This window comes from Manis pentadactyla, chromosome 3 (assembly GCF_030020395.1).
Source record: "Manis pentadactyla isolate mManPen7 chromosome 3, mManPen7.hap1, whole genome shotgun sequence".
Lineage (NCBI taxonomy): Eukaryota > Metazoa > Chordata > Mammalia > Pholidota > Manidae > Manis > Manis pentadactyla.
The window spans coordinates 210,728,177-210,751,315 of record NC_080021.1 but is presented as its reverse complement, the minus strand read 5'-3'; the positions used below and the strand labels follow the sequence as shown (position 1 = coordinate 210,751,315).

The 23,139-nt window shown below is 39.7% G+C and overlaps 1 protein-coding gene across 10 annotated transcripts in view; it reads left to right on the top strand.

Annotated features, from left to right (window-relative positions):
- The window catches only part of DENND1A (DENN domain containing 1A), a 553,926-nt gene that overhangs the window by 328,693 nt on the left and 202,094 nt on the right, over positions 1-23,139 (top strand). For all 10 annotated transcript variants that reach the window (XM_036913988.2, XM_036913990.2, XM_036913985.2 and 7 more), the window contains one exon: positions 11,190-11,290. In XM_036913988.2, coding sequence (XP_036769883.2) covers positions 11,190-11,290 — 101 coding nt within the window. The remainder of the gene's footprint in view (positions 1-11,189; positions 11,291-23,139) is intronic.

Sequence of the window (23,139 nt, the reverse complement as noted above, 5' to 3'; positions counted from 1 at the left end):
TTTGAATGCTCATCTAAGCTTTTTATTTCAGATTTAGTGAGCCCTTTTTATGTTCCTGCACCACTCTCAGCACCAGGGAAACAGAAGGCTAATACATGAATTTCTAACGGACACCCTCCCTCTGTTAGCCAAAGCCCCATTTCTGTCAGCAGTGTTCAGACTGTGCCCATTCTGAGTGTTGTTAGACTTGACTGACTCCTAGCCTTTCCTGTGCCCGTCCACTACCACAAGCACAGCCTTGTCTTCCCTAACTCCCTAACTGTGGTTGCAGAGTTCCTGTACTGTGGTTCCTTCTAGTCCCTTTGTATCTTCACCCTAACCTACCCTTTTATAATTTAGGAGGAGTACAAGAAGGTTTGAAACTAAGAATATCCAGCACATGATGATAAAGGCATATTTACTTTCGAAAGGAGTGTATATTTGTTTTATTCAGTGGATGGTTGTGAAAACAAGTTCTTAGGAAGGAAGCATAGTTTAGTGGCAAGACCATTAGCTAATTAATTGAGGCTCTGCATCTAATTATGTGGTACACATAACTATGAAAAGAATTACTACTTTTCTGATAGTATCTCATTTAGGGAAGAAAGGAAAAACTAGTATTTTCCTTCCTAAGTAAGTATTAGTCCCAGAGAATGTGGGCCTTGACAGGTCTTGGACACTGGTGGCCTGGAGTGTGGGAGGTGATATTTCTGTCTCCCTACCAGCACCCTCAGGTCTGGCCCTTAGTAATGCTTCAGGGTTGGTGTGAAGGGCTGGGTACCTTCCCAACGTTGCCCCAATCTGTCCTACACACTCCCACTAACAGCATCCATTGTCTCAGCACCACCTGGTCTTGTGACTAAGAAGGGTCAGTTTGTGGACTATAGTTTTTCAGATTTGGCCTCATTGTCACATTCCTGAAGTCTACCCAGTTGTGACTATGCCAGCCTATGTGATGGCTTGGACACCTCAATGGTGTTTTTTAAAGCTTTCCTAGCTCTCTGGACTAGAAATAACTAATCCTGTTTGCTTATCTGCAGCCCTTGAAACAGAGATGAGAGTGGCAGTTTAAGAAGGTTTGAAATACTGGACTAGAGCCAAGCCTCTTTGCCTGCACACTCCACTCTGCATGTTCCAGCCGTAGGAACAAACTGCAGTATTTTATTTCAAACTGTGCTCAAGGGAAGCCAAGACCTTGTAACTGGAAACTTACCAAACAATTCTAAGATTAAATTTTAGTATTCTATTTAAAAAACAAAATAAATCAAACATTTTGTTTGTTCATCTTTTATATGTTAAAAAAGAAGAGATTAACCTAGTTCACACTAACAACCTAAGAAGAGTATTCAAAGAAGTGAGAAGAAAACTAATCCTTCTGGTGAAGAGGGAAATCCTTAACAAAATGTAATGAAGTGGCATGAAGTACAGACTCCGCAGCCAAACTTTCAAATAGCATAGCCTCTCTAATCTCCATCACATAAAATTTTATTGTGGCTCAGAGAATATTAAAAGCTGTTAAAAATAAATGAAAGGAACTTCCATTGGCAGGAAGTAGGAGAAAAGATTGGTATGTTTTATTTATGTGGTTTTTCCCTGGTTTTTAAATGTAAATACAATTAACTGCCTTTTGAACTATGTTCTTCATTTAATTATGTGTGAGTTGGTTTTCTCTGTTCCGCATTGAACTATAACTAGAATGAAGTACCTTGAGACATTATAGAGATTGTGTAAAATATAGAGTATCAACAGTTTAATTTGTGATACTTTAAAAATTGCTGTAAAAAAAAAATTGCTGTGATTTCAACCAGCCATGGCATCCCTACTAGTTTTTCCCTTCCTCTCCTACTTTTTCTCCCATTGCTTCAACAAGCATTGAGCACCTCTTCTGAACTAGACACAAGGTTCAGATTGCTACTGATTTCCAAATGCTGATCCATGGGTTAGTTGTGTTAGAATCACCCAGAGAACTTGTTAAAATTTTAGGTGCTTCTAAATTATGTTTTCTACCTTCATCTTGCATCTACCTACCACTTCAGCATTTTAGTAAAAAAAAAAAAAAAAATACGGGAGAAATGTGGGATTCACATATAAATCAAGTATAAAAATCAAATGGATAATCATATCTGACTTGATTGTTCATAGTTCATGATGCGTGATCAAAACTGAAAGTTTCTGTGATGACTGCCCCTGCACTGTTCACCATGTAAGAACTTATTCACTATGTAAGAACTTGTTTACCATGTAAGAACTTGTTCATTGTGCTTCAGAAGATTGGAGACTGTTGAGAATTAGGCTTGGGGTTGATTAATGATTGTGCATTGAGTCCCCTATACAGAATTTTGTTGTTGTTAACAACCATTTGATCAATAAACATGAGAGATGCCCTCTCCAAAGAAAAAAAAAAATTTAGGTGCTTGAGCACCACTCCCAGACATTCTAGTTCAAGAAGTCTAGCATAGAACCACAGAATAGCTCTTTTTTAAGGTTCCCCAAATGACTGATACACAGCCAGATTCAGAGACGGTAAACAGATAATTCTCTAAGACAAAACCAATAATTTTTCTTTGATTATTGTTATTTTGCATCATTTAGACTCATTTTCATTTTGAGACTGCATAATGGAGGCTGATTAAGCTTGTTTAGAAGACATGAGAACAGACTACCACTAAAAAATTGTTCCCTAATTTCTCTTTGGGAGAACTTTGATTTTTGTTTTGTCTAGTCTAGAATAGGCCAGAGCTAAGTATAATCTATTTACTCTCCCAGTAGTGTTGGATACTGATGCAGTACAATCAGTGTAATTTTGGGTGTGTGTATAATAAATAGATCCAGAAACATGATGTTTCTTTTTTAGCCATTGCATTGAGAACATGGCAGAGAATCTTGCTTATTATTTTAGTAGTGTGATAAGTTTGTGAAATAAATTGTATCTTCCTTAGATTATAGGACTGAGAGCTTATTTTTTATATGACTTTTATGCATCAAATCTCTGCCAAAAAATACTAATGGGTAATATTCATGTCGCTGACATCTTAGTATACCTGAAAAGCCCTAAATAGCACCCACATTGTCAGACATCTACATGAATTTCACTAAAGAAATTTTAACACCTAGTATGTGCTAAATCAGCAAGAACAAGGACTCAAATTCCTTTGGTGTCTGTGGGCTGAAAGCGACTTTGGTGACCCAAGGTAATATGATGTGAGAGGCCTTGCGGTTGGGTTGGTATAGATCTTATGTAAATTCACATTTTTTCTCTTCTACTAACTTGGTAGCTCTGCAATCTACCAGCTAGATGATTCAGACAGCCCTGCTGGTGGTTATCTTTTCCCAAGAAAAAGGACGGCAGAGCTTTAGGAGAGAACACCAGCCTTAAAGTCAGGCTGGTTTCATTCATTTCCTACCTATGTACTTAATCCTTCCCAGCCATACGTCCTTGAGCAACTTACCTGATTTTTCTGAATCTGTCCTCTTTTGTAAAAAAAATGGGCCTAGTATTAATACCTACCTTAGGATTGTCAGAAGGATTCAGTGGTCATAAATATGAAAGCATGTAACTCGGTGCTGAGCAAATACTACTCAAGTCAGTGCATGTTAGTTGACTCCAAATCTCACCTTTGTGGAGCGCACACCCTGTTGTGACTTTCAGAAGCCAAGAGGTCAACAGAGATCCTAGAAGAGTTGTGAAAATTTAATTAAGTGTAAATGGTGATAGTATGGTGAATGAATCGAGGCAGCAGGGAATAGTTATGGCCACTTGTGAGGTTTTCCATATCCACCCACTTTTCTTTAGTCATAGTTATTGACTAAATTGTCATTTCTTACTCAAGTCTCCAGTCATCATTATGTAGAGCTTGAATGGCCTAAGAAGCTGCTATGTTTCCTTGACCCAGTGTTACCACCTGACCAGCCTCCCAGGGAGGATGACTAACAGCTTCCTGCCTTATCCTTCCAGGCGCTGCTCTGATGCCTCTCTGTCTGGGAAGCAGGCCTGATTCTTGCCCCAGGCAGAATTAATGACTCCTTCTTTATATGCTGACACACTTGTACCTCTGTTATAGCACCTCTTTCATAATGCCTTTTGTTGAAGTTGCTTGTTTGCATTTTGATCTTCCTCTATTTTAAATTGCTTGAGGGCATGGCATGTACATATAGTGGATTTTCAGTAACTGTTGGATTAATGTAGAACAGAAGCAGTTTTCTGTGAATTAAGAGCACAGACTTTGGAGCTAGACTCCCTAGTTTCATATCCTAGCTCTGCCACTAGCCCTGCGACATTGTACAAGGTCATCAACACATAGGAACCTTAGTTTCCTCATCTGTAAAGCCAGGACAATAATGCTACCTACCTTACAGAGCTGTTAGGGAGATTAAATGAGTTAAATACACATGAAGCACATAGAACAGTGCTTGGCAGATAGTAAATGCCGAGTAAGTGGTCATGGCAGTAGCTATACTACAGCTTTAGTCTTTCTGAGTTTACCATTTTCTAAGGTTGGATTTATCTGACAAAACTCTACAGGGGAGAATTTTTTTCTCCCTCTGCCTTCAACCTGAAGATTCTTTCATTTTATGTGACAGATACATAGTCATAATTCCAATTCCATGTTCAGTTATGTTTGCTTTCTTTAAAAAAATGTGATTCTTATTAAAGCAATAATGTAAATTAGCTAAACACAAATTATGGTCTTAAAATATTTTCAAAGATTTTATTTTCAAATATCCGCTTAAACTAGACTTGAGGTGTCAAATAGATTTCTTCTTGGGTGCCCACTAAGATCCACTGCCGGTGGTGGCATGTTCAGAGGGATGCTCAGGCCATGTCCTGACTCCATCAGTTAGTAGTGTCTGTCGTAGGCACAGAGTGGAGGAGGCAGCACCTTGCTGTCCCTGTACTTAAATGAATTATCAATTCCAGTGTAACTTTGCCTTTTTCTTTTTCTTTCTAAAGAAAAGACTGCACTTTCCTTAGTCTTGGAGCTATAAGGCTGTTGACCTGGTAGTTTAGCATAGTGTCTGCCTCTGCTTTGGTTGCTAAAGTTTTTCTCTGGCATTTTAGTTGCTTTGATGTTTTGAAGTGTCAAATCTTGGCAAGAAGGCTTGTTGCCCTGGTTAATAACCTACTCTAATTATTTAGCTAGTAGGTTGCTTTTTTAGAAAAGGAAAGAGAGGCATGATTAAGCAGCAGCTGCCTGAGAGAGCTTCCTCTTGACTGGATGATCTTGCTCTTAGGGAAAGGCATTCTGCTCCACTCCATGTTGGTACACTGGGTTTTTTTTTCCCCTTTCCTTTCCCCAGACGACAGTGGAGAAGCAAGTGTAGCATGAGTTCCACCCAACTAGAAGAGACTACTTGAAGCCCTCCCCACTTCCCCCCCAAAAGAAGGAAGGATTACATTTTGGCTTCTAAGAAAAGCAGGACATTCTTTGCTCTTTTCCTTCTTTCCACGCACATGTCTGGCATCTGTCTAGACCAGCTGAAGGTCTTTGATTTCCAAGGCTTTGTAAGTTGTCTTTCTGCTAAAGCATCTTTGATAGTGTCTTAAAAGCCAACTTTTCCCTCACTAAATATAGTAAACACAATGTGATCATAACTGAACCATTTATAATTAAAGGTTTTTCTCACACCCCTGGAAGACTTGAGTAGATTAACTTTCAGAGTCCCTGCAGATTTTACTTAAAATTCTTTGCTGAAATGTTTTCCATTTGAGGGTAAGTAAGAACCAAAAACAAAACCCACAACACTGTTTGAATCACGACACCATTTATTTCCTGATGACTGCAAAGATGGTTTATAATAACAGAATCTGGTTCTCAAATTGAGGAAGCTAGCAACTTCTGCAAGACACACGATACTTTCTACAACTGTCTATGATGATTCTTGGTTGAAATGAATGGACTTAAAAATGACCCATCTGTAAAGTAGTAATCTGGTATTCTTTCTATATTCTTTGTTTTATCAGTTTCCTGAACTTTGGGGTCAGAGAAGAAATCCAAATGCTTTTAACCTTGTGATGAAAGCAGGAGTCAGTTTGATCTTTCAGCATTCTGAGTTCTAGGGTATGAATAATGACCATGTCCATCTGAATTTTTTCTCTTGTCAGTTTTTAGAACTTGGAATGTCAATACTTTTTAGAAATTTACAGTTTCTAGTTGTATCTATTTAGCATTTACAATTTGTTAAATGTCTGGTAATCTTGCCTGCCATTCTTCATGATATTAACCTGGAGGCATTCTAACATTCCCCACACATTTATTCAGCACTGCTCTGTGTCAAGCCTCATAAGAGGTAAGGAGAGGAAATCATATGTGGTTCCTTTCCTTGAGGAACTTTTTTTACTCATCTTTATACTCATGCCTGTGGTCTCCTAAGATCATGCAACTCTGAGGTCTTCAGAATGTCAAGGCCAAGCCCAGAGGAAGGCTGTACCCTACACAGTCAGTTTTACTTATGCTTAGTGAATATAGCTGAAGAAAGTGAGCTGGGGCAGAGAGGGTGCCTTCTTTATGTCAAAGTATGGCAATTCCTCTAGATCGGAAGTTGTCAAATCTGGAAAGGGGCACAGAGATCATTTAGTCCAGTTTCTCATTTTCCATACAGGAGAAATTGAGACCCAAGAGAAGAAGTGACTCACTTAGATCAAAAAGAGAGTGGAAACTCCATGCAAGTATGTGAAGGGGAACATGATGAAAGTCTAGACTTTCAGATCGGTGTGTCAAATTGGGATATAAACCTTTCCCTTTGACTAACAATCATTATGTCGCTGTCTAGAATTTCCTGTGAAGAAGGTGCTACGACACCTTAGGTAAAAGTAACTAATCCCCAGGAATTGGCCAGACCTGTGTTTGTTTTAAAAACGATTTCTTTTTTGTTAATTGGCATTTTGCTCTAGATATTTGGTCATATAAAAGCAAATGCATTTCTGCATAATTTGGCTGTGCTGACAGGGACAATATCTCATCTAGTTTAGAATTTTCACAGTATATGGGCACAGAAGTAGGCACTGAAAACATATTTTAGTTTAATTTATGCATTGTCTAAACACAGTGACCATTATAGTCTGACAGACATGGATGTGAGTCCTAGTTCCGTCACTTAGCTATGTGGCCTTGGGCAAGTTGTTTCACCTCTGAGACTGTTAACTTACCTGTGAAATGTGGTGATGAGAGTGTGTATATATAAACATACACACTCCTATAAAACATTACTTTGCAAGATCCTAAACCCCTAACATGGTCCCTGGCACATACACTGTTGGGATACGTTTTTTTTTGTTGAGGGGGTGGATTCTTACTTTAATTCCATGCTCAATTGCAGAACTACCATTAAGAATTGGCTGAGACATTGAAATCTAAGATTGTGGCAATCTGAGTATTATCTCTGAGAAACTCCTTAACAAATAAAAATAAAAATATGTAATTTTTCCGATTCTTGTCATTGATGGCTCTCCATTCATGTCCCACCCCACTGCCTTCTCTCTTTCTCCCTTTGCCTCAAAGGAAACTAATGGAGCTACATAGAAAGCTCCAAGATAGAGCTGACCTTGTGTATCTTTAATTGAGGACAGAATTTGCTCAAAGTGTGTACAAAAATCCACCAGTGGTTTACCTTATAATCTGTGTCCTGACTAGACTGGCTGTTGGCTGTATAATTTATCTAGTTTTGTCTGGAGTCTTAGACTATTCAGCTGCTTCAGGGCAAAATCTTTTGGGGTGTCATTAAGTGGGATTGATAATTGGCTTCTGATGAATATTCATTGTGACTAATGACTTTGGGCAAATTTTACACATACTATCTTTCTATTCTCCCACAGAGTGAGATTTTGATAGGATCATTTTCCTCAACTTGCACTTCAGTTAAATATTCACAATATCCTTTTGCTGACTATAATCCAGATTGTATACTTTCATTACTTTTCCATTTTGTGTTCTGTAAGGAATGAGCATAGGTCTTTAAGGCCCTTATTTTTTTTAATGGGATTGATAAATTTAGCGTTATTTTTACAATGAGTGACTACTGATAATTTATGGGACATAGTATGTTACTTATGATTAATCATAGATATATTATAACACTTTTGGTTGTCAGCTTAGCCACTATTCCTAAGTAATGCATATTGTGTCACTTAGAATTTTGGAAAAGAGCATAACAATTACTTTTGTTTGTTTGTTTGTTTGTTTAATCAAATGGATAAATGCATCTTACTCCATTTGCAGAGATTCGGCCCTTAGAAAACCCCCAATGAAAATGATGATCAAACTTAAAAGTTTGGTTTTTATGAGAGATAAGTAATTTTGAAATCTTGGCCCTTAGCTTGATAGGTTTTTTTGAGGTTAAGGAGATATGAAAAGAATATTGTCTGAAGATTAGATCTCTTTCTCTTTATCACTTAAAAATATATTTTGACTCAAATCAGTTTTTAGCTAAAAAGAGGCAGGTAATTGAGTTTTATCTCAGCCAGGAAAATTTTGTTGAATGACTTTTCAAAGGGAATTGCAAATGAATTCATGTGATGATGATACCTTACATTTGTGTGGTACCTTATAGATTTTGAAGTGCTTTTATTTATTTCATGTGCTATACAGTTACAGAGTAGGCATATTATTGAATAAATGGATGAATGAATCCATTGGCTTGATTTCCCAAAAGCGGTGTATTTGCGTATACCATTATTATTTTGGAATTTGAGTCATATACGCTACTCCTTGAGACTCATGAAAATGTAGGTCCAATGATGTTAAAAGCCAAGCCACTAACTATCTTTATATTGTGAATATATTCTAAGTAGGAATTGTTTGTTTATTCAAGAAACATTGCATTAGCTAGCACTTATATGTATGCTGTGCCACTGAGAACATGGAGAGGAAAAGAGAGCATTTTTTTACTGTAAAGTGAAAGGACGAACATACAGTTACAATCCCATTAATAACAGGGACTAATGACCACGAGTGTCATTTGAGGAAAGTAGTGCTTGTGCCAAGAACTGAGGGAGGACGAGTTTTGCTAGGGGCACAGTCTGAACCAGTTTAGCAGAGAAATGGAAAGAGAGACAGTGGGAAAAGGAGTACCTAACTGCTCCTAAGTCTGCAAATGATTTATTCCAAGGATAAGCTTGGAGGAAGCAGTAGAGGCTGTGGCTGGAGATGCTGCTCTACAAGTAGACTGCGAACTCGTGGAGAAAGGCCTGTTCCAGTCGTGCCCCCAAAGGTTTCTGAGTAGGATATTACTTGACTGGACCTGCACTTTAGTAAGAGTACTTTGGCAACCAGTTAAAGGATAGGCTGGAAGAGGTGGGGCTCAAGGCCTGACTTCAGGGTGGAGTTGGAGTAAAGTTGGTTCTTTTTCCACTCATTCAACAGCAGCAAAGATTTTTCATATCTTCTAACCTTAAAGAGATTAGTCATGTATAATATGACTGACAGTCCCTATATTTTATATAGAAAACTACCAAAATGGATTGAGAAGGGATGGATTAAACCTATAAGCCTTGGCAGAATCACCGGGAACAGCTCTTGAGAGCTTGCTGGATCAGCTCCTGTTCACGACTTGTACCTGATTTGAAGAACAGGGTCTAGAGGGAGAAGGAGGGTTAGAAGTGGCAGCACTGGACTTAATACACAGCCCACAACTGTGAAACAGCAGCACAATGTCCAGTTTAAAGCTGTTCATGTTACCCTAACCTCTGGGATTCTTTTAACTGGGCCTTGGCACGCCACTCTTTCGCCATGTAAGTGTCCTTCTGTCAGCAAAGGCCAGTTAACAGCTTCCAAAAGAAGCCAGGTCCTCGTGGGAACAGGCTTCCCAGAAACCAAAGAAACATTAAAGAGAAAAGGCAGAAAGAAGCATGTGTTGTTGGCTTTTGTCACTTTATAGCCATATTTCCAAAGGTGTTGGTTTTTTTCTTTCTTTCACTATATTGAATTTTGAAGCAATTTTATTCCATTATAGCTTTGTGTTTAAATTTTTAATTATATCAAATAGTAATTGTAGATGCATCTAGCTCTTGAAGAAAAAAAGGAATATGAAATAGGGGCATATCAAAAGAATAGAGAGAGGAAGGATTAGTCAGTAAACAGTGCGGTGGCAATTGATTAACTATGTGGAAAAAATAAATTCTCACCTCAGTCCTTAAACCTAAATTAATTCCAGATGGATTAAAGAGCTAAATCCTGGGGAAAGTCTGTAGGACGGACTTAGTATAAAATCACTGGACACCATCATGGAGGAAAAGATTTATCTACGTAATTATTTAAACCTTCTCTTCACCCAGAAATTCCAGGAAAATTAATTAAGGGTAGGTTATTTTTCAAGAACATTATAAAGGTTAGTGTCCTTTACATATTCAGTGTTTGCTTGTAATCAATTTTAAAAAATACCTATAAGCATTAGAAAAAGTGGACTAGAATATGAAGAGTTTACCTAAGAAATATAGTCAAGAAACATATGATAAGATGTTCAGCCTCAGTCATGAACAGAGGAATAAAAATAAAATCAAGATAGATAAAATTTTAAAGCTTCTAACTTGATAATTCTTAGTGCTTTTGACATGCAGGGAAAACATTCTAGTACATGGCTGCAAGAGTGCAAAGAACCTGCATCCTTCATCTGTTATATTAATAGGTTTATTATATTTATGTCACTGTATTAACTGCTTTAAAATATTTACAACTTTCATCCTTGAATTTTCTATCTAGGAGCCATATATAAAGATTATTGACATGATCTGACTATATAATTTAATGGTAGAAGAGTGGTCAAGTACAGTATGGGAAGTTCATTGAATGTCATTAAAAAATAAGTTTTCAAAGAATATTTAAAGATGTGGGGAAATGCCAACAAATAAATGTTTAAAAAAAAAGACACTATTTATAGTGATCATGATTTTTTTTAGGGAATGAAATATATGTCTATATGTATATAATACACCAAAATGTTATTTTCAGATGGTGAAGACTTTTATCTTCTTTTATCCCTTTTTCCATGTTCTAAATTTTATACTGTCATTGCGCATTAGGTTCCTAATCAGGAAAAAGTAGATATTTCTTTTTTGAGAAGCAAGCTCTTACTAAATTTGAATTAGGATTACATTAACTACATTAAGTTTTAAATACATTGAGAAATGTGTATTTAATTTTATTGCTGAACTCAAATGACAGTGTCCCCTCCCTCTGACTTTTTAGCTCTGAATCTCTGATTTGCTTCCATTGCAGCTCACGGCCTGCATCCACGGCTCTGCCGCCATGCTCTACCCCATGTTCTGGCAGCACGTGTACATCCCCGTCCTGCCTCCACATCTGCTGGACTACTGCTGGTAAGGCCAATGCTTATCTTTTTCTCTGCGCTGCTTCTCCAGGAGCTGACAAGGAACGTGGGTCCTGTGACTTGTAATGCAGTTGATGACACTAAATTAAAAATACTAACTTCAAAATGATGTGAATTTTAAACCACATGATTGCATGGCCCTTTGCTTCCAAACAACTTTCAAACGTCATGGCATTCTGAAGAGCTCAAGTGAACAGATAATACTTTCACATTTCTCAGTGTAGGGAACCAAAGCACCAAGTAGTTGTATGATTTTTTATTTTTTTCCTAAGATGAATTGGAGACTGGTGACAAGAACAATTGAGATCCCCAAGGTCTTCAAGTTTCATCCATGCCCTGGCATGTTCTGTAGGACTTGCTCTGAGTTGTGGTCTGGGAGCACAAGCCAGACTTCAAAATACTCTGAAGTCTTTTTATGGGAATTTCATTGTTCAGTGAAATGTATTTTAGTGGAAGGAAGGAAGGCAAGCAGGCCTTAGAATCAGCTCTACTACTTTGGGCAAGTCACTTGGCTTAAACTTTGTTACCTCATCTGCAAAATGAAGCTGTCCATACAAAATTATATAAAAATGAAATGCTATAACAGATGAAAGGACACCATATAGAAAAGCTGGCTCATGGTAGGTGCGCATTAAATGTTTCTCTAGAAAGATGTCATCATCACTGTCCTCAGCAGACTACCAAAAAGAGACTGTGGCTGATCTGGGTCTGTTTTCCTTCTGAATAATTTGTTATTTCTCCAGTGAATAATTTCTTTCTCCGGTGTAATATGATTACAGACATTGTCTCCAGACAGCTCAAGTCAGCAGAAGTTGATAAGGGGCACTGTGCTTATGTAGGGAAAAGTACCACCTATCAGAAGTGAGAGCGTCAGAAGAAAAGGACCTTTTGAGGGGTCACAGCCCTGTCACTTAAGACCAGATGATTCAGGACATTTACCATTGGTTCAGAGTGATTGTGTCCAGGTTATTCGTAATTTTTGCTGAGTTCTGTAGCCCATTTTGCAGTCCTTTCACTGAAAAGGTTCACCAGAGTAGCCAGATTGTCCTGGGAGCTGAGTGGTGTTTCACAGCACTCCTCATTCAGATGTGCTGGGCTCACCCTCACCCCAAGAAACCAAGTGGTCAGCAAAGATGCTGCTCGGGCCTTCTGGTGAGAATCAGCCGCCCTCTTTCGCACATAGCATTATGTGAATTGGTTCATTTCTCTCTTTATTGTGTCTATTTCTTATCAAGCGGGTGTTTTTATCCAGGCTGTTCTTCTACCTTTTAAGAGATTAGGGACTATTCCTCTGCTTAGACTTGCTCCACCTTTTGAGGTTCTTAACCAACTATCTCAGTTTTTTGCCCTGCCAAGAATCTCAAAGGGAAGAACCATATTTGCTGCCATGTTTGTTGGTGTATGAAAAAAAGATTCAGCGGCGGTAGACTCATAGGCAGAGAAGAGACAGGTGGCTACCTTGTGGGAGGGTTTGTAGTGGGTGGGTGAAGTAGGTGAAGGGGATAAAGAGGCACCAAATCTCAATTATAATATAAATTAATCAGGTATGAAAGTACAGCATAGAGAATGTAGTTAGTAATACTGTAATATCTATGTTGACAGTGACTACCCTTATTAGGTGAGCATTTAATAATGTAGATAATTGCCAATTCATTATGTGGTGCATTTGAAACCAGTATAATATTGGATATCCACAATACTTCATTTTAAAAAAAGAATAAAGGAAAAGAAAGATTGGGTGACTGGGCAGAGGCGGAAGATAGTGAGAGGAATAGACAGGAAAGGTAGCAAATGTAGAAAGGGGTCATATGTCCCCAAAGAAGACCCACAGGGTGACACACATAGAACCTGCTGCCACTCCCTCCCCACCTGACGTATAACACCTCACAGGCACATGCTCCCCATGCTCACACACACATACATAGGCCCCTTCCCCACAGATACATGTCTCAGGGTCCTTTACACACTGCACCCCACACAAGGGGCAACCTTAGAGTTCTGCCTGTAAGAGGCTCACCTATGTGTGTTGATGCTGTGCTTCAGATGGGAACATGCAGGGACTTCTGTTTGCAGGGATTGGTGGAGCTGGGAGAGTCATTATAGTTCCTCTGCCTCCCAAATAGTACAACTTTAGTTTTTATTATTTGGAAAGTTTTGGTTGCTAAATTGTTAGCTAGTTTAAAACCAGCAGCTTACATTCCCAGAACTGTGGAAAGGAAAATGCTCTGTCAGTAACATCAGTGGTAACAACGGCTGCTGTGGTTGAACATCCCTCATGTACCGGTCACTGGACCATCTCCTTTACATCTGTGATCTCACTGAATTCTTCCAGCCCTTGTAAGGCAGGCATTATTGGCTCTATTTCCCAGATTGGTAAACACAAGCCCCAAGAGGTTTAGTAACTTATCCCAAAACAGATACTATGTACTGCATAAATCTATTTTTATAAAAACAAAAATTATGTGTGTATATGTAACAAAAAAAGTGTGTGTATGTACACACACAAAAGGAAAGGCAAAAATCTAAAAGGAAATACACAATAATGTTAATAGTGATTTGTGGTGGAGAGGAGGGAGAGGAATTTTGCATAATTTTTATTTTTCATATTTTCAAATATTTCTACAATGAAAAAATATGGTTTTTATAATTGAAAAGTTTTGCTTCAAAAAAAAAGTGAGTGCTATACAGCATCTTGCTACACTGATGGACTGTAGTGGGGGTGGTACTTGGTGAGGAGGGGAGCCTGGTAAACATAGTGTTCTTCATGTAATTGTAGATTAATGATAGCAAAAAAAAAAAAAAATCAGTGTTTATTCTAGTCAGTTCTTTCCAGCTTCCATCTCAGGTGCCAGCCCTCCTTTCTTGTTTGCTTAGAGGATTTATTAGCTGTATTACTCTTTCCTGCGGAAGCTGACCTGAGGTTCTCTTTTCAACTTCCTGTCCAACTCCAGCACTCTGAAGAGCTGTGTCACCAGCCCAACTGAGAGCAGTGATGCTGGCAAGCCTGAGAAGGGAAGACTTGGCCAGGCAGGCTGCTAAGCCCCTGTCACCCCAAATTTCCACCCCAAAAAATCAAACTTAAGACTTGCATCTTTCAGAGTGTGAATGGGTTTTGTGATTAGGCCCCAGTTTGGAAATTTCTGTTTAGGTGATAGCAGTCACTCTCCTGGTCTCTGGTTTTCATGAAAGAACTTTCTGACATTTGACCAAAGGGTGATTTCAGGCCAGTGGGGAATGGTATCTGTTTATTAACTGCAAGATGTAAGAGTGATGAAATACCAGACTCCAAGATAAAAAGCAAATCCTCCATTCAAGGCTTGAGTTGGTCACCTTCAGTCGGCTACCACTGCTTTGGTCAAAAACTACAACTGTCAGGAAATCTGAGTCAATGCTAACTTTATTGTGCTCGGTGACTTTCCCCACTATTGGGTTTAATTCTTGGTGGTAAGAGCCAGCAGGGATAACTAGCATTTTAAGTCAAGTGCTAGGAGCCTGAAACATGTAAATTTGAAGGAGGTTTGTTCCTCTGCAGATGATTTAAATGTTAAGTACGTCCCCATGCAGGGATACACGAAATGGAATCTGAAAACTATTATCTTCTGTAGAAATGAACTCTCAATTTACTCACTGCACAGGAAGGGCAGATTCTAGTCATTTTCACTGCCAGCAGGTGCCCTTTCTATGCATAATAGACTTCGCAAGTGTAATTAACACATGAGGACCACTGCTGCCAGTTTTTCTTCAGGTACATGCTGCTAGGAGTTTTCAGGACAACAGTGTAGGCTGTAAGAGCTTTTTACATTGCACTTGAAGATGAGGTGTTCATTGACTCGTGGACAAAGACATGTTAAATGGGACTGAGCTCAGACCCTGTTGTTGGATCTCAAGTCATGGTCCTTGGGACCAGAGAGCCCAAGAGCAATAATTCAGCCTTTAGTAGAACAGAGCCAGTAGAGCAGAGCTCTGGGATGCAGTGAATACATGGAAAGTATGATGCAGAAAACCCTGTAATTATGTGGAAGACTCTAATTGCACATTCACAAATACAGCAACCAATTATGAGTTAACTTTAATTAGAGCTATAATCACAGATTTTAATTATCTGAATAAATCAGTTTAGTACAAATGGTCTACCCTAAATATTTCCCAAATTAATTTTTTCAAGTTCCTTCCCATTTTTGGAGAGAGTGGTAGAGAAAGTGCCTAGGCTTTGGATTCAGACAGATCTGGGTTCCAATTTCAGTTTCATCTCTTATTAGCTGTGTAACCATTAAAAAATCTTTTACCCCTCTGATCTACAATTTCTTTTTCTGTGAAATGGACTTAACTTACTTACTTTGAAGAGTGGGTTTAGGTATTAAGAGATACTGATTGTCAAGTGGCACATGAGGGCTGTTAGTAAATGGTGGATGCTCTTATCATAGTTTGTATAAACATGGGACATGGATTTTGGTTTCCAGTAGGTATAACACACATCAAATGTTACTCTTGCTTATGTTGTCTTGTGAGCTCAGGGAAAAACTTTATAATTCATCTTGTCTTTTTACCCCTTAGCCTAATTTTATTTTAATTTTTTTAATTTAACTTGAGTTATTGTATGGTTGTTTTCATTTACAGCTGTGGCATAAGAATGAAAAGAAAAGAAACAAAAGCAGATGGTAGAGAAAACTAAAGGAGTAAGACATTTCCAGCCCTCATGAATATTTAAAAACATGTGCTGCTGGTTCCTTTCTACTTTAGATCTGTACCATTCTCTTGACTTTGAAAGTAAAAATGAGAATGTTCCCTACCTTGGCTGATGGCAGCCCTGACCTTGGCCAGTGTTGGGAGAAGACTCTTCTCATTTCTGGGACAAAAGGATTAACTTGCTGATGAGAATCAGCATTCCCTTTCATTATAATAATCACCATCTATTGAGTACAGTGTGTGTCAAGCTCCTTATAAATAAACATTATTGCAAATCTTCAAAATCAAGCTGTATGCTCAGAGATGTTTAGTGACTTACCCACTGTCACATAGTTAAGAAATGATAGAGCCTGCACTTGAAATCCAAGGGCATCTAATACTAAAGCTGTCCTTACTAATATCCTCCAAGTGTTAGAGAATAAGTTGTACCTACCTGTCATCAAGGTTTCATGAAAAACTTCTTCACCTAGGTTTCTTGATGACTTGCTAGTTATAGACTTATATTATCATTGGTTAATTATTCATTCAGCAAGTATTTATAGAGTGCTTACTATGTACCAGGCACTATGCTAATTTAATGTTGCTAATAAAAGGTCCCAGTAGAAGCCATATGGTATTTCCCATGTGAGTTCTTTTTCTCCCTTATACCTTCCAAAGTAGTCCTAAATAAGGACCACAAATCAATTCCCAATTTGAATTGCATGTTTGGATTATTCTGGACAGTTGTTAACATACCTTTGTAATTCCTAAGTATTTCCAGAGCAGATCAGGACAAGTTCACGTTTTCCCCCAGAGGCCAGCCAGATCAAGAGCCAAGTTACTAGCTGACTCTTGGTTCTCTCTGAGGGCATGGTTGAACTGAAAAATTAAATCAGATATGTAAATTAAGGTTTGGACTTTTCATTTGTCTTTGTAAAATATGTTGTATTTCCAGGTGACTCTGGAAACCATTCTTCCGCTCAGAGTGGGCATACTCAGACTCTCTGTGAGAGGGACTAGTTTTCGGTTCCTTAGCTGTACAGCTTCAGTACTGATTCTGTACTGATTTGGTAGGTTTGGAGCCAATGTCACTTGCTGCATCATGTATTCCATTTAGGATTTTTAGCAAGCAGTCTCAAGTATGCCTAGTGGCAGAGAGCACAGTCCATGCAGGCAACGGAGCATCAGTCTGGATGCAGCTGTGAAGTGACACCTGGATGATCAGGGCTGGGTCCATTCTAATCTCTGTCTGCATTGATACCGTGAAATTTTGCATATGGAATACACTAATGCTAAAGTAAATAGGATTGTTTATATTCTTGGTAGCAGAAATAGAAGTCGGTGAAGTGTGGTGTGGTAGAAATAGAAAAACCTGGCTTTGGTTCTGTCTTCCCCATTTACTAGCTTTGAGATCACTGAATCTCTGAGCCTACTTTCTCTTCTGTCAAACATGAAGAGTAGTTACTATAGACACAAAACAGGTGCTTCATAAGTAGTAGATACTATTTTTTTGTTTTTAATAACTATATATGTATTTATAGTCAATATAAATGTGTATATGTGCACATATATTTAAGTGACCCAACAAAGTCAGTTGAAATTCACAACAACCAGGTTAAGATGAAAGTGGGTTAGGTAGATGGCTGTGACTAAAATTCTCTTAACATATGTTAAAGTCTGAACTATGTAGATTTTGTTAATGATTGAATTCCAACAAGTAAGCAGAAACTGTGTATTATTTCCATTTTGCAGCAAGTATTTTTTTGAGTGCCTGCTATGTCTCTGGCATCAGGCATAGAAAGGTAGGAGCTTATAGATGGTTCTGGATCTAAGAATGCACTACTTCACAAAAGAACTCAGGTGTCCAGGCAAGAATGGCAGAACAGAGATTTTTTTTTTTAAGCTAAAAAGCAGCAAGGGAGCAAGACAGGTCCAGTGCTTGGGGGTGGAACCACTGCAGCAGGAGAGGTAGGAGAGGACAAGGACCAGGATTTCAGCTTCAGACAGAAGAACAAGGGAGCATGGGTCCATGGTGGGCCTAATGGTTTAGGAAGGTGTCTAATGTGTGTTGGTTGAACAGAGGAGAATTATAGATTTCTAGGTAAATCCCTTAGTAAGAGTTGACTGAACTTGACCCTGAGATGAGTAGAAGAAAAGAGTTCAGGGTGGAAGTCAAAGTTCTGAGTACAAATCTGGGTCAGGTCCTACTGAACATATGTCTGAGTGAGTCACATAAATCTCTCTGAGACTCAAGTTTCCTCATCCATAGGAACATAGCTAAAAATATAGTTCTCCATAAAGAGCCTGGTATCAAGGAGACACCTAAAAAGAAGTTGTTGGGTGGTGAGAGTCTCTGAGCCCTACCCTGAGATGCACCTCATTTCCTTCAGCAGGACCCAAAACCAAAAATGCTAAGAGCCTTTGGAGGAAGCTCTGGACAGTTTCTGAGTAGATTGTCTTCCTGGTGGAAAAATAGGAGAGAGGAGAGACTGGGCTCTTGCCATTATTTATGCTGTAGATCTCATAGGAATTTCTACTGTAGGTTCTATAGGAAAACTATCTTTTCAAGTTCTCCATTTGATTTGTTTTACTTGGAATGTAATTCTTATGCCATAAAATTCAGTGGATTTAAAAGTGTACTACAATTCATTGCATTTTTGTATATTCACAAGGTTGTGAAACCATCACCACTAATTTGAGATTCATTCAACTTTTAAGACATTCTTTATCATTGCAAGATAATTTATCCTTATTAAACACATTTTTAGCCTTTCAAAAGTATGTACAGCAAAAATCAAATGTTTTATTAAAAGGAGTAGTCTGTGTAGATGATTGGCCTCAGACCCTTAATCTGGCCCCTCTGAGTTGCCCCTGATGACACAGATGCTAAGAGTGTAGTGGGACAGCTCTCATCCAGCCTTGGTAACGACATTCCCACCTGTCTCCAATGGTGCTGAGACTTGCAGGATTAGAGAAGACCCAGTGTCCCTTTACCATGGGAATGACCATTCCTCAGGTGGGGATGGTGGTTGTCAGCTTGCCCACCCACTCTTTGGGGAGTTCTCCTGACTTGCAGCCTATCCACCCCGATGCCCTCCCAGTCCCCCTCCACCTGTCTGACGTGGTAGGGGCAACACAGCCTGCCTTCCTTGCTGTAGTGTCCGACTAGCCTCCATAAGACACGGCTGGCTGTAACCTCTACTTATATGACCAAGCCTTGGTCTTGTTTTCCTTTTCTTGTGACATTCTGTATGTTCCTCAGTTCTCACTGACCTGGAGCTTGTCTTGAACCCAACATTTAGAACACTCTGGAACTTCTATGTCATAGAAAGACATTCTAGTTATGTTTCTGGTCACCTGTAGAGCAGGAGCCACAGACCATGTAATGCCATTGTCACAGAAGCTTCAGCGGTAAGGAATTTACTTTGTGGCAGGACGTTGGGGTAAATGTCCCTGCCCCTCTCAGTCGATGGCACAAGGGAAAATATATAATGCATCGGTACAGCGCTAGGCAGAGTAATCTGAGCTCAGAGCAAATGTGGGTTTGTTTTCTCCGTGAAACAGTTGAAAGACTGGGTGGCTAGGCTGAAAAGGTCATTGTGTTCTTTGCATCTTAGCATGTGACATATCTTAGTCCTAGAAAAAGCAAAAAGAGAAAATATTTTTCTTTTATTACTGGTTCATTCAACTTTTACACTGTTTTGGTTACTTTCTCTTGATTTATTTATCCATAACTCTTTTCTTCCCATTTCTTTTTTACCTCATTCATTCCTGAATTTCTGCAAGGGTCTCATGGGCTGCTGGTGGCTCACAACCTAAGACTTCCCTTTTGCAATTAGCTCTAGATATTATGCTTCTCACTGACCTTTCCTCTGTGATTAACTTTTCCTGCTGCAGTGGTCTTAGCAATGGAGGCCTTCCTGGTGTTTTCCAAGTCTGTCTCCTTCTGGTGGACTGAGGAGGCATAAAAGGGTGGACTGCTCCAGGCTTTGATGCTGACCTTTCCAGGTTTTCATCCCAGCGTTATCTCTGTAACTTGTGTGTTCGCTTTGGTTGGGTTCAGTGGCTTGGAGCTCTAGAAGGCATGTCCCCCAACCCCCAGGGTTACCCCTGGAAGCCGCAGGGCCAAATTCAGAAGGGCACTGTCCTGCCTCTCACTGCTTTCACCCAGCAGCCCCAGTAATACACATGTCTCGCATTAGCAGACTGTCTCCAGTGCCCAGTACTGTGCTCTCTCAGCTCCACTGTTGGGAGGCCTGTGATCTGGCTGCCAAAACCGCAAACAGAAACTAGGCTGCCTCTCCCTCCTCTCCCAGGCTGGAATTGCTCCTGTCCTCTCACAGACCCTCATCCTCTGCTATTACTCGTAAATCAGAAAGGGATGGGTGGAAACTGGGCAAGAAGTTATATACCTTTTCCTCTAAGAAGACCTTGATTAACTCATGGCATTCATACCCCTTCTACTTTTCATTCGAACTATATTTTCTGCCTCTTACCAGCTGTGACCTTTGTTGAGTCACTTAACCTCTTTGAGCCATAGGTTCCTCTGTAAATTATGAGATCAGCCTTTCAAGATTGCTGCAAGGATGAAATGAGGTCACCGTAGGTCCACCCCAGCAGCGCCCTGTGAGCCTCCTTGCAGCAGCATATAGGCATACAATAATACTCTTATTTAACATCTGCTATTAACAGCAAGCTCTAAATGGGCAGGGACCAGAACAATTTTTCTCTCTTCTCTCCCCAGCCCAACATGGTACCTGATACATACTAGGGTTTGTTGATTGACCAGCATGTGGAAAACACTGAGCACATAATAAGTGCACCATAAAATATTAGTTTTCTCTCTTTCGCCTCCCCAGTTGGCTCTTTAAAATTCAGTTACTGAGTGACTAGTTAGCTTTTATCTATGGACATCACAAATCACATTAAAGTACCACTTCCCTCTTTTCCTACTTTTCTTGCTGTGCTCAACGTATTCATATAAACTACCTTAAATCCTGTTTAGAACAAAAAAGAGTATCCGTTTATTTAAGTTAGGCCAACATGGTTTTGTTCTGGCTGTGAAGTGTCCACTTGCTATTTTGCAGTTATAATTATCAAATAACCTTTTTTTTTGGTTAAGGGAAGTTAATACTAAGCAAGAATAGAATAAGAGACTTCAAAGTAGAAGGATTTGAACTGGAATTACCATTAACCATGACCATGGGCAAGTTTCTGGAGAATCCTTTTTTTAATCTATAAAATGGATGGTATAAATTAATTAAAAGCCTCCTGCACAGCCCTTGGTATTTGATGTGCTCTCATACACAGCAGCTCTTGCCGACTCTGTTCTCCCATGCTCTGCACACGGGGACTCTAGGAAACAGGAAACAGAGTTCAGTGCTCCTGTGACTGCCGATCTAGAATATCCATATAAATTAGCCCTTATGACTGAGGCAACCCAGAGAAAACCCTCTAAAGAGGAAGGTGTTAGCAACCACTAAAGTGATCTGAGAAGTATGCTCGATGGGCAGTACAGGTTCAGTAAGAGTTGAAGAGAGTGACTGAGACCCACGGGGACCCCGTGTGACTAAGAGCTCAGAGGCAAGTCTGGAACAAGAGGATTACAATGGTGAGGTGAGGTGGGGAGGGGGTGTTGGGACAGAATGTGCAGGGGCCTGGGACTTGGCACAGCTGCTGGCTGGCCCACAGAGAGCAGATTAGAGCAATCTCCTAATCTCCTTCCACTGGCTGTACCAATGCTGGTCTCCCAGGAAACAATAAACTTGTTTTTAGCTCAGCATAGTGGACTTGGCTTCTAGTCTCCATGCTGCCATTTACTAGCTGCATGACCTGAGTGAGTGGCTTTAGCTTTTCAGCCTTCGTTTCTTCATCTCTAAAATGGTAGTAATAATATACCTACCTCACGCCGTTCTGAGGATCCACTGAGAAAATACCTGTTGAGCCATTAGTCTATTGTTGGTCCTGAGCAGGTGTGCAGTTACTGCAGCTGCTCTCACTGGCTCCCTGTGCAACACCGGCCATTATATCCGCCTGTAGACCATCTATCTGGTCGCTGTCAGTTAAGACCAACGCTATGATTATTTGTGTTGTCAAGCAAGATGTGTTGTATGGCCTTTGTGCTCTTTTTCTCCTTCTCTTGTCCTTTAACCTAAAAGTGCCAGGCCTTGTTATTTCAGAGCAGAATTTAAAACTAAGACAAGCTGTGCTTATACTTTTGTTTCTTTTCAAAGAAAAAGAAAGAAAGAAAAGCTCAAATGATTAAGACCTCTTTCTCAGTTTTCCTTTCCTTTAAAAATAGTGAACTGAGGAAAGACTTGTGAATTCCCCTTTGCCTGTCAGGGCATTTGGTTAAGGAGGTGTGTGTCTCTGAGAAGTGAGATAGGTATTGTCGTGTGTAAATTTTAATGCTGACTATGCATTTACATGGGGGGAAGAAAAGAAAAACAGTGGGCCTTTCAAACCCCTAGGCAGCTCTCTGCTAGTTCCTTCCTGAGGTCAAAGAGGTGTTGCTCACCTGGGGCTAGGGGTCTCCTGCCTCTCCTCTCCCCTCTCTTTCCCCTTTGTTTTGGGAAACTGTATTTTATGTATTTGAGCAGCCAGTGTTCTCACCTGACTCTTTTCCAATTAGTCACAGCTCACCTCAGGGGAACATAATTAAGAGGTCTCTGGTTGTCTGGGAGCCGGAATGAAACCCTTTGTGAAGGAGCAGTAATAATGAACAGGGACCACAGGACTGTGAGCGAGTCTGCAGTATCCATCTTCATGCCTCTTCCTTGGTAGGAATGAGCTCATGCTGTAGGACTTACTGTAAGAGAAGTGCTCTGCATTTCAGGCCTGGAGTTTGTAAGAAGATGGGGTGGTAACCCTCAGATACCAGCACTCCTCTCCTTCAGGCTTCAGTACCAAGTACTCACTGTGGGACAGCAGGGCACAGCATGGGCTTCCAGTCCAAGGCTCTGAATTTGAATTACAGCTTCACTGTTTACTAGCTGTGTGACCTTGGGTGAGTTACTTCACCTTTCTGAGCCTGTTTCCTTATGTTGCAGAGTTGCCTTGAGGATTATGTGTAAGTAATAAAGCAAAGCAGCTACATTATACTGGCTCAATAAATACTAGTTTCTTTCCCCCGTAAGAGGTTACAAACTAAGCAAACCTTTCAGTAAAGGTCAT